The sequence below is a fragment of the Sorex araneus genome, chromosome 10, assembly GCF_027595985.1.
Source record: "Sorex araneus isolate mSorAra2 chromosome 10, mSorAra2.pri, whole genome shotgun sequence".
Classification (NCBI taxonomy): domain Eukaryota; kingdom Metazoa; phylum Chordata; class Mammalia; order Eulipotyphla; family Soricidae; genus Sorex; species Sorex araneus.
This window is the reverse complement of record NC_073311.1, coordinates 8,825,784-8,838,380: the sequence shown is the minus strand read 5'-3', so window position 1 is coordinate 8,838,380 and position 12,597 is coordinate 8,825,784. Positions and strand designations below refer to the sequence as shown.

The following is a 12,597-nucleotide window of genomic DNA, read 5'->3' as shown; positions in this document are numbered from 1 at the left end:
TGCATGGAGCGGACCCGGGTAGGATTCCCGGCACCCCGCCTCGTCCCCTGAGCATTGCCAAGAGTGATCCCTAAGCACGGAGTCCAGGAGCAAACCTCTAGCACTGCCAGATGTGACCCCAAAAAGGAAAATGTGAACATATCTAAGTAGATCTGAAGGAGATTATGGACTTGAAATTTCAGCAGGAAGAGGAACATTCCAGATAGAGGATCCAGCAAGGAAGTAGGAGTAGCCTAGAACAGGTAGAACTACAAACAAATTGGAGTTACTGGAAAATAAAATGAAAGGCAGAAGGGGGTTTGAAGTTTGTGAGGTAAAGGGAGCAAACCCATAGAGGATCTCAGCGGAACGTTTGTGGGTGTCATACAAGCAGAAGGAGACAGTAAGTAATTTGAAAGCCAAGGAACAGAATCATCTGATCTGAATTTTTAAGACATTACCACTGAATTCTTAGATTTTACCACTATATATATGACATATAGATCAGAGGGTATAAGCCCAAAAGCTTTGGCTAAAATGCCATGACTCATAGGGTTAAAGAGGAAAAGATTCATATCCGAAGTATTCAGGGGTTAAAACTTGGGATGATTCCAGCTTTTCTGTGTTCATGCAGTATAACTGATGGAAGAGTGGGGAGTGACTTTTTTTTTAAAACAGAAGTGTGAATTTTATGGTAAAAAACAGATAAAGGAGAATGATCCTCCAGGGATTTTCTCTGTCTCTTTCTATCATGTTTGGATAAATTAATAAGGTCTTTGAGTTCAGAGAGGTTGAAGGGATTAATAAGCCTCCCCCTTACTGAGTTCTGACAGCCTAAGCGAACCACCAGTGGAAGCTCACTGCTTCGAGAATAAGGCACCCGAGGTCAAGACTGGAAACTCTCAAGAATCATCTCCATTTGAGTTTCAGCCTACCCCGAGTCCAGATCTGAGAGAAAGGAGGAAGTGTGTTTTTGTGTGTGTGTGTGTGTGTGTGTGTATGTGAGAGAGAGAGAGACAGAGAGAGAGACAGAGAGAGAGACAGAGAGAGACAGAGATAGAGAGACAGAGACAGAGACAGACAGAGATTTGTTAGAGGAAAAATAGAACTTTGACCTTGGGAAAGTCTTTTTGGAAATTGCTTCTTTATGAAAATGAAATGGTTGATCTACCTCAGCACTATAACTATTTTTTAATCTTTTTTATTTTGAGATTGTATTATTACCTAAGCACCAGCAAGCTAGATCTTCTGTTTCTCTGTACTAAAATTTAGAACAGTGCCTTCAAATTTTTCACTCATTTACCCTAAAAGGAGTTTTGAAATATTATGTAATTCTCATTAATTTTTTTTAATTCAACACCTTAAATTCTTTATTCTAGAGTAAACCATTAAAAATACTACTTTTCTGGCATGTTTCTTATTCTGTACATCTTTAAATGCAGTTTCTATTCAAACCTTGAAGTTGCCTCATATTTTATATAAAACGTCTACTGTAGAATATTACTGACAAAGCCAGGGTTCTTGTTAAACCATCAGATAAATCAGACTAGTTTTCTCTCAGGAAGACTGTTTCTTTAAATTCAAACCAATTTGTTAAAGCATTGCCTTGATGGCCTTTAAACCTCTCAATTCTATAATATAATAGAGGAGTAGAAGAAAAAGCAGAAGAGGTAAAAGGGCAAAGAAAGAGGAAAGAGAGGGACAGATTCATGCTCCCTTCCCCTGGCTCATATTCTGGAATTCAGTGTGAGGGAGAAGCAACTCCCCAAGGAAAGTTCTCCTTGTGACAATAGAAGGACAAGGGACTAGCAGTAATGAGGGAAGCAAGAGAAGCCCCAGCACAGTTACAGCCTCTGCTAGCATCTCACATTCCACATGCCTGAGCAAGTCACTCAGACAAATCCAACAAAATGGGGTGTGGGAGTACACAGCATCTCTTGATTTATGCATTGGCAAGGCAAGGAAATAGTATGCAATTTAGAAGTCTCAATTAATTAATAAATAAATAATTTAATAACTTGTAGTCCAGAAGTATAAGGCATATTCATATATGATTACAAGAGACAAGGGTACTACTGACATACCATACCACGTAGTTTTGAGTTGTAAAATTAGTTTCTTTTGGATTTGATTTTTTGAAAAAGTTCCCTAAGTGTATCCTGATGTCCACATATGGAAGTATAAGCTGTTCTGGCACCAAATAGTTAAACCCAGTTCTCAAGAAGAGACATACAGATAAAAATTAGAAATCTCAAATTAATGTCATTAAATATACTAAATGTACTCTACTTTCACAATTATGTTTATAAATGATGACCAGCAATAGTGAGAATATTCTAAGGCTGCAGACAATGCCAAATGTCATTATATTCTCTATAGATTTGGTTGGAAGATTTTGTGGTCAGTATGATTTATCTCAAGCAAATAAAATGACAGTGCTTTGCATTTCCCATGACAGACACCCAGCCAACAAGGACAGGTGGCAGTCAATTAGAATTTGGCTTTATATAATTGAAAGTTGATTTAATGATCAAAATGAAATGGTATTTGTAAACCACTTTACAGAGTTCCTGGCACGCAATAGATGCTCAATTATTTCTCTCCCCCAATCCTCTCCTCTCCTGTACCAATAAAGCCAAAAAAGATCATGTTCTTAACTAATATCTTCAAGTGACTTTTGGGTCATAGAAATAAGAAAATATTTTACTTAAGTTCATTTAATTAAAACCGTACCTCAACACTTTTAGCTAGTTCTATGTCCTGTTCCTAGTTGATTAGAATAAACTAAAATTCCCCTGGTAGCAAGAATATGACATTTAATTAAATCAGCAATATACCAAAATATTTGTTCAGCTGTAGGGTTCATGTTGTTTTTAGCAGACTCAAGTTAGTATTATACTTTATTTCCCAGCCATATGTGAGCAGTTTTATGAATTGAACTGCAGTCTTTTTGTAATCATGTCTAATTCTTTGAGGATTCTGAATCTAATAGTTTAAAATAATTTTAATTAATACTTAATTAAAATCATTTCCATATCTAAGTAGCAAAGGAAAGATTATTTTAAAGATACATTTGAGGAGCTAGAGAGATAGTACATTGAGTAGGCCATTGATGTCCCTTGCATGTGGTCAAATTCTTGACACCCCAGATGGTCCCCTAGATCCCACCAGAAGTCCCTGAGTGCATAGTCAGGAATAAGCCTTGAAAACACTGAATGTGGGCAAAATAACAAAGAAGAATAAGAAAGAGAAGAATATGCTTTTAAATTCCATGTTTTCTTATTGATTACTTTATATAATAAACCCCTCAAGATCTAGTAATAAATGTGTTACTGTTCAGGAACATACTAGATTACAGATCATTGTTAAAGATTTTAAACCATCACTTTCTTCAGTTTTTAAACATTTAAAGAAATTTTTTAATTGAATTACCATGAGAAAAGTTACAAAGCTTTCAGGTTTAAGTCTCAGTCTTACAATGATCAAACACCCATCCCTTCTCCAATGCACATGGTCCACCACCAAAAACCCCAGTATACCTCCCATCCCACCCCCACCCCCCACCTGTGTGGCTGATGATTTTCACTTTACTCTCTCTTTACTTCGATTACATTCAATATTTCAACAGAAAACTCACTTATTATTTAGAATTTTCCAACAATCAGACCTGCCAAAAAGCCATCATTTAATAATTTGTTTTCCATTGCTGAGAATGAAGAGCATAGGAGGTCGCACAGCCATGATAGCGGCCGCGCAGTTTTGGATTTCTGGTACTTTAGTAATTAAGTCCAGAGAAATTTCTGCCAGAAGTCGCATCACTGCAAGCACGTACCTCTGTTTAGTGGGCTCTATAAGAGGGCGGTCGCCACGCCACTGGGGAAAGGATAGGCCGAGACAGAAAAACCTTTCCTCTCCCGGGACAGCATGGGGCCATAGCTTAGTTCACAGTCTAGAGACATTTTTGCAAGAAGCTGCTGGGTTCCGAAAGTAGTTATTGGGCCTCTGGGATCATGGGTGTTCAGGAATGAAGGAGCTGTTTGTATGGGGTCGCTTGGGGTCTCGTCTGGGTGGAAAGCTATTTAAACAATTTTTATTAATAAACATTCTGTATTTATAGTATATTCTGTAGTATAACATTGATTGTATTAGCATATATAGTATCTATAATATAACACTAATTTGTGGAATTTTAAAAATTCAACAATAATTTACTGTGAAGAATTACTAATTGATAATTTTTTGTTTGGTTTAGTTTGAATTGGGGGCCACCCCCAACTTTGCCCAGGACCTACTCCTGGCTCTGTGCTTAGGGAATCACTCTTGGTAGAGTTTGATTGTGATACTGGGGATTTAACCAATTCAGCTGCCTCTAAGGCAAGCAACTTTTCAAGTAGTTTAACTGAATATTTTAGTGACTACACCTTCATACAACTATAGTCTCAGACTGTGTGCAGTGTAATTAGAGATCAAAACTTGGCAGTGCAATTCCATTTTGTGAAATGAGAGTAATAAGGCAAATACCACATAAGCATGATGGTATCAAGTGAAATGAAGTAGATCTTTATTTTATTAGTCAGTAGTAATATTTTTAAGGTATTTAGAAATTTGGTCTGCTGGTGTCTTTGTTTAATTGCCATATATTGTGTCAGGAAATTTATTTGTGTCAGCTAATCTATTCTTGGCAATCTTTTTCTTCCTGTGTTAGCTGCAAAAAATTAGATTACATTATTTCATAAGTTTTGTAAAAAGTTATATTGCTTTTTCATTTTATAAATAGAAATCAATTATACTTATTATATGAAGAGTATCTTTTTTTGTGATTCTTCTATCCAGAAATTGGTCACACAAGAGTAAAGGTAATATTGAGGCTTTTAATATTGTGTTTAGACAAATATGTCACTTATGCAAATAGCTTTATAGCATATGTATGTCATTACAATTATTTTTCAGCATTTTCTTTAAAAGGAAATCATTGCTATTTGATTACTCAAAGCAAGAATTATTTACAAAAATCTGTAGTATTTATAACACATTGACAAATTTAGAAATATTATTACAAGTTAAAGCTTATATTTTCCTTTCTCTTTTCTGCATGCATCAGCTGTTCAAGGATCAAGTGTTATTTTCCGAACAGTGGAGGTCACATTACATAAAGAAGGCAATACCTTTGGTTTTGTAATACGAGGTAGGTGGTGGTTAGAAAACATAAAGCATCAGATACCCTTGAAAAACTTATCAGGAAAAATCTGGGAATGTACTTGAAAGTCATCCTCAAAAACTGATGTTCCCTATGTGTAAAGTCACTTACGATATTTCTCTCCACACTTCTTTAAAGAAAGGAAGCAATGATTAGGGCTCAAAGTAGAATACTAATTTCTTAATTTTGTTTAGTCCATTAATTCATACAAAAATCCATTGTTTATAAACTTTGTCAATTAACAACCAGCATATTTTGTTACCTTTGTCTCTTGCCTTCTCTTTTGTAATTTCTTGTACCACTGAGTCAAAAAATGTTGATCAGTTTAACTTCATTTGATTTAGTATACTTGGATTAAGCAACTTTGTTTCAATTATTTTCTGCTGAAATACATTTCATTATTATAGCTTTCTTAAAATGGATACAAGATAATCCAATCCTCTGGGCACCTTGTGTACATTAGCGCTCATCTTATTACAAGATATTCATAAAGATTTTGGGTGATGTCTACTTGTCATAAAAGCCATTAGTTCTGAATTGCGATTTTGGCTTTTAATATTTTATTTTTTGTATTGGCAGTTCTTCCTATTAAGATATAGGCATTAACAATTTGTAACTCTTAGTATGACAGTGAGTATCAATGGAGAACTTTATGAGCATCAAAATACTTAACCACTTCCCATATTTTGATTTATTAATATATTTATACCTGCCAAAGTCAAAATTATACAAAATTATTAAAATACTAACTAAAATTAAATATCTTATTGAATTCAGACTGTCTGAAGTGACTAAACTTTATGCACTTAGGTTCTATTCTATGTAGATCATGTAACAAATCAATCAGATATTTGTCATGAACATATCAGCCTTAATGCCAAGAGGTATGTGCTCATAAAACAGAATTTCCCTAATCTACAGGAAATTACAGCACAGTGAGACATTAAAAATGCTCAAGTAGGTGTTAGAGAAATTGGGCAACTAGGAACTCTGTAAGGGGTTAAGAACTGTAGTTATTTCACTTCTCTGACCAGATTCTATTTTTTTTTCAATTTTTTATTAGCGAATCACCGTGAGGTACAGTTACGAGCTTATGAACTTTTGTGTTTGCATTTCAGTCATACAGTGATCATTTTCCCATCCCTCCACCGGGTTCTATTTTTTTTTTAATTTTTATTTTATCACCATGTGGAAAGTTACAAAGTTCTCAGGTTTATGTCTCAGTTATACAATATTCAAACACCCATCCCTTCACCAGTGCCCATATTCCACCACCAAAATCCCCAGTATACCCCCCGCCCCCGCCCCCCACCCCCAACTGTATAACTGATGAATTTCACTTCATTTTCTCTTTACCTTGATTACGTTCCATATTTCAACACAAAACTCATTATTGTTGCTGGAATTTCCCCCCAAGAAAGACAGCCCTACTAAGGAAGCATTTGATAATTAGTTTTCCATTAAAAGATTGTATGTTTTCAGTTTTTAGAAAAGGTCTAAAACTCAGATGTTTCCCAGTTCCACATCCCGGAGCCGTGTTAGTTGCTGCTCAGTGTCGCCAGGGCTCCATCTGGAGAAGGTGTGGTGGCTGCACCTCCTCCGTCTGGATCCCCGGTGTTGCTGGCCCCGTTTCGGGTCCGGAGCATTCTCCGGCCACGTTGCTCACCAGAACGCCTGGCTGCTTCTCTGTTGAATGTGGCAAGATGGCGCTGAGAGTGGGTCAAGGGCATGACTTCCGGAGGCCGGGACCACTTGGAGGCTGGGCTGGCGCCGCCCCACTCCAGTGGCACCAGGTTCTATTTTTAAATGGAACAAGAGAGGTCATTTACCTTAACCATTCCCATATTTCTATGTACAAGTAATTTTAGCTCTGAGCATAGGATATACAAATCTGGTTTTGTAATATCAGTATGAAAGAGAAGTGTACTTGAATTGCATACCTATAGCCTAATTATTGAAAAGCTTCAATTAAAAATACTGCTGTTTCAAATATTCATCATTAGTTTTATACTGTTAGTCAATTGCAAATCAAACTATAAATAGCTAAACCAAAAGCCATTTATCATTAAGAATGAAAAGGAATAGAAGAAATTGAAATCTATAACCACCCAAGACAACCGAAAATGTCTCCCACAATTTTCAGGAGTTTCACATGCATGTATGTGTATGTTCATGCATAAGCAGAGTCTAGAACAGCCTTTCATATCTGTAGATCATCAGTAGTCTGCAAATCAGCAATATAAAATCATTGTTGTAGGACACTACCTAGAACACTATAGTCACTTAAATGAATCACTGAATATTGTCTAGATTTGTACGGACTTTAGGCTTCTTAGAATTATATTGACTTTTCCACTTTATTTATAATGAACTATGTTTAGTTTATATGTACATATAACTCTCTTAGTAAATTGAAAATAGGGCAAATTGAAAAATTTCAACCAAGGGGCTGGAGTGATAGCACAGCGGGTAGGGCGTTTGCCTTGCACGCGGCTGACCCAGGTTCGAATCCCAGCATCCCATATGGTCCCCTGAGCACCGCCAGGGGTAATTCCTGAGTGCATGAGCCAGGAATGACCCCCTGTGCATTGCCGGGTGTGACCCAAAAAGAAAAAAAAAAAGAAAATTTTCAACCAAGTTGAAAACAAAGGCCTGTAGAATTTTGCATATTTTTTCTATGAGAATCAGTGACATTACATTCAAGTTCAAAAGGTAATCACCACACATCCTTCAGAAAATTAGTAAGTCAACAAAAGAACCACAAAATAGGAAAGTACTGTTGGAAATGTTGAAGCATATAAGGTGTTATAGTATGGATGAAATTGCTGCTAAATTTAGATCAGTGGAGAACATCAGGATAAGCAGAAAGGTAGCAAGATATTGCAGATGGAAATACTAATTTAGTGCAAGAGAATTTTTATGAACTAGAAAGGATCTTTAAATAATAAGATAGGCTTTAGCTATAAATGTACTTTATATAGAAGTACATTTATAATGCTATATGTCATTATAGCATCATATATGCACTACCTAGCAGTATATATGTACATATATACTGAGAAAAAGAGAGAGAGACCCCTGACTCCCCAAACAACAGAACCTTGCACCCATAACATGAAAAATACATTGTTCCTGTTTATATCTTGAGTGTCAAATTTCAGTCATTTTTCTTATCACCAAGCCAAGGGAGATGAAGTGGGATCATAGGAAAAGCACTCTGCCTCTAAGCTGCCTTTTCACTCTGTACAAGGAAACTCTCTGATGTACAACTATAAAATTGTAGGTTGGTCAGCTCATTTAATATACAGACATCTATTTTCAGATTTGGTCTGTACTGTGATGCTGCCATTGATATTTTTAAAGCTAATGAGAACGGGGCTCCCTCAAATCTTCTAAGTAAGGTAATCTGAAGTAGAGAATAAGATCACAGATTAAGAAAGATAGACACAGAAGCTCTGGATAAAAAAAAAAGATTATAAGAAATTATCTTCCATCTTGAAACTCCTATATTTTGAAGAATTCTTAGGGAGACATTTTCTTTACACAAAATTTAAATTTCCATTTAATCATTGCAATTGGCTTGACATATCTGCCAACTTTGCCCCAAATATTTTGAGCAGTTTCAAATAGAAGCACTTCAACCACTTAAAAAATTTTTCTTTCTATCTTAATGCTTGATTTTTTTTCATTATCATAGTTTTTTTTTCATTTATATTAGGCTGTAGCTTACCTTTATTGTGGCCTAGGATAACTGGCACCAGATATACCCACTTGCACTTTGTTTATAATTGATAGTGATTCTCATTGAGCTATTATTTCTAATCAGGTACTCTTGTATTGTCACACTTGTTGATAGAAATGCTTTATATATAAACCATTGGTTATAGCCATATATTTATGGAGAAATGGTGAAGTAAAAAAATATATTCCATATAAAATGAACAAGAAATTTAAGACTGTGATATGCCTGAAGGAAAACTTTACACGTTTTCCTCCAACATTAATAAAAGGTAATTCATTTCTCAGCTAGCATTTTGTAAGTGAATGTTTTAATGGTGATCATAAAAGTGGGGTTCTTTTTTAAGCTGTATTCTTTTTATTTGCTAGGGGGAGCACATGATGATAGAAATAAATCTCGGCCAGTTGTGATAACATGTGTTCGTCCTGGAGGACCCGCTGACAGGTAAACTTCGTCTTTTACTGTCACTCTTTTGATAGATTAAATAAGGATGGGGGCTTTGGCAGAACAGTCAATGAGTTACAAATTTTACAGTGGTGTTGGGTAAATTGTTAAAGGTGAATACTGTGAGAGTTTAGTCTCCTGAATCAGAAGAAAGAAAGTCCAACTCCAGATTCTATGAACTTAACATATTCTGCACTTTCTATTACACTTACTAAGACTAAGTCACTTTGGTAAATGACTGATCCTTGCTGAGCTCAGTTGCCACCATTGTAAAGTATGGAAATGCCCACCTTTAAGAGGTTCTAATTTTGTGAGAGCTTGAATATGTGCAATGCCTGAGGGAACCTGAGAGATTAGAGGTATTTTGCAGAAAATCGTGGGCTGTTTAGGCTGATTCCTGAAATGCATCATCACTGTTCCCTAGTTCCCCAACCTGGAAAGATAGGTGGTGGTGATCTGATGCTTCCTATTATCAGCATCTTTATCATGGCTCTGACTACCTGGTGGATGACATCAGAATGAAGGTGACTTGAATGAAAGGGAAGGGATACTGTTTAGGAAGAGACTGTGGAGTTTCTCATTTCTGCTAATTTGAAAATCTGAAAGCTACTCCTTCAGCTAATCTAACATAAATTTTGGAGAGGGGTGAATAAATTGATTATGCTTTTGTTTGGAGGTAGTAGATCTCCCCTGGCAGTAGTCATAAAGCTGTACCTAGCTTTGTGCTCAGATGAGACTCCTGGTGATGCTCGGGTACCATCTATGGGTTTCAGGGATATGACCAGGGCCACAGCCACTACAGGAACATGGAAGACAAGTGCCTCACTTCATTTACTATCTCTCTGCCCTAAATTTATTATTTTGATGCCCTTTATCACTTATCCACAGCAAAAGTCAATTCCCTGGTGGCAGGGATACGTAGATACTACCCTCAGATAGTATTGAAGGATACTATCTGGTAATAGGCAATAGATAATACCCTCAGATAGTACTGAAGGGGAGAAGGAAAATGCATGGGTTACTCCTCCTTACTCTGCACCATGTTTCAGACCAGGAAACAGTTGGAAAACCTTTTGTGAAGCAGTGGAGAAAATAATATTATTTAGTGAACACCTCCTACATGCCAGGAGGGGAGTGAAGTGTTGGCAGACATATCCTCACATCTGCCCAGTCACTGACCTAGTTTTATTCACATTTACAAATGACAAGACTGAAGCCCAGAATGACTTGCCACCTAGTGCACAGGAAAAAAGGATAAGAAATGAGATTCATTTTCTTTCAGAGTTCATCCTGTTAGCCCACTCTGTAAATAATGATATTTAAAAGAAATAATTAGAACATGAAAACTCTTGTTACTCACCTCTGCTAAAGTATACTGCCTTTGCAAAGAATAACATCAACAAAATTTCCAAGAAAAATTTCTGTCTTGGACTTCTCTGGTTAATTATTCTTCCTGAAGAAATGCAAGTATTTCTGGTTCTTTTTAAATTAACCTTTAGAATTGGTGTTGACAGAATTTCCAGAAACAGGCTATTTGTTTGTGAGCAACATGTTACAAGTTCCTGTTGGAGTAAAAGAGATCAAATCATTTAAAATAAAAACTTAAGTCAGAGGTGTCATGTTTGGTTGAAGAGCACTTGCCTTGTACATGTGAGGCCCTGGGTTAGATCCCCAGCACTATAAAATTAAATTAAATGAAAACTTAGACTGAAAATACTTTCTAGATGAAGGATATTTAAGGAGTTGTTTTATTCTCTTGAAATCTAAAATTTGTAATCCATCTGGTCCCTTTGATTTTCTTATCTCTGTGACCCTCCCCAAGGCATGATAACCTGAAAACCTCCCTGATTTATTTCTTAGTGTCATGAAGTTCTGAAACATCTCTTAATGCCTTCAGCTTCTGTGGTCATAGGTAGGGGATTGGTATTTGCCTGCCTCTTCCAGACAGTGCAAGATGGAATCGTTTCCATGATCACCCATGAGCCTTATAAATCAGCAGGAAAATTTATAGGCTAAGGGAATTTTTCACAGTAAAGTACTCCCTATTCAGCTTGAATTCACTGGTATTAAATGGAATGCAATCAGCAGGTTTTCTGCTCACCTGACTTTGGAAAAATAGGGAAACACTATTCCCTGTGCTCTGACCAATCAATTTTAGATATTTAGGCAAAAGTGTAGAAATGGGAAAATCTGCCTTTATCATCTTGCACCCCAAGAGTTAACTATAGATAACTTGATTGTTTTGCTAATGTGTAGCTTTTTTACTAATTTTCATAATGCAGCAATTTTACATCCAGGGTTACCTCTTTACTCTCTTACTGTCAAACTTGATGCCTAGAAGGAAATGCAAATGGGATAGATGGCAGCACGGGTGTGAAAGAACCACTTTGGCTAAGTGACTATTAATGCTAAGCTCCATTATGCTAAATTAATAAAGACTGCTTCTCTCTTCTCTCTTCAGAGAGGGCACTATCAAACCTGGTGATAGGCTGCTCAGTGTGGACGGGATTCGGCTGCTGGGAACCACGCATGCTGAAGCCATGAGTATTCTGAAACAGTGTGGACAGGAAGCAACGCTGCTGATAGAATATGATGTCTCAGTAATGGGTACGTCAGCATCCGGGCTGTGATCATGAAGCTTCGGTACCTTCCCCTGTCCACCCCTGATAAACCTCTCTGGCTCAAGAATGAACTGTAAGCCCTCATGTAGCAAGCAGAATTTCATCAGTACTTTATCATTATTCTGCTTGGGTTCAGGAAAAGGTAAGGGGTACTTTTCAGCAATTTAGAGTTCTTGTGTCAATAGCTTCTGGAATAAGATCTAACTCTGTCAGAATGTTTCATTTAGTAATCAACACCTTCATGTGAATTACCCTTAGTAAGAAAGTGCTTTCCATCTCTCTCTCCACTTCTCTCCACCTGTCTCTCTCTCTCTCTCTCTCTCTCTCTCTCTCTCTCTCTCTCTCTCTCTCTCTCTCACACACACACACAGTGCATGCATACAGGCACACAAAAGGTATTATAAAATGAAGAACTGGTCCTTTTTATTTTTCTTTTACTACAAGGAGATTGAAGAACGGTAGGGAATTCCTTCCTTCTTATGACTTCATACTGGGAAAGCAGCTCATAAGAATTCTTGGTAATTACCAATTTATCATCAGATTTAGATGCCAGGAAAAGAAGGGAGACATATAATATTACTGACTCAAATAATAAATTGAATCAAGTATTCTTTCCT

General features: G+C 36.7%; 1 protein-coding gene across 13 annotated transcripts in view; it reads left to right on the top strand.

The window, feature by feature from the left end:
- The window catches only part of GRIP1 (glutamate receptor interacting protein 1), a 752,587-nt gene that overhangs the window by 582,945 nt on the left and 157,045 nt on the right, over positions 1–12,597 (top strand). For all 13 annotated transcript variants that reach the window (XM_055118021.1, XM_055118025.1, XM_055118019.1 and 10 more), the window contains 3 exons: positions 5,081–5,164; positions 9,284–9,359; positions 11,821–11,966. In XM_055118021.1, the coding sequence (XP_054973996.1) occupies positions 5,081–5,164; positions 9,284–9,359; positions 11,821–11,966 (306 nt within the window). The remainder of the gene's footprint in view (positions 1–5,080; positions 5,165–9,283; positions 9,360–11,820; positions 11,967–12,597) is intronic.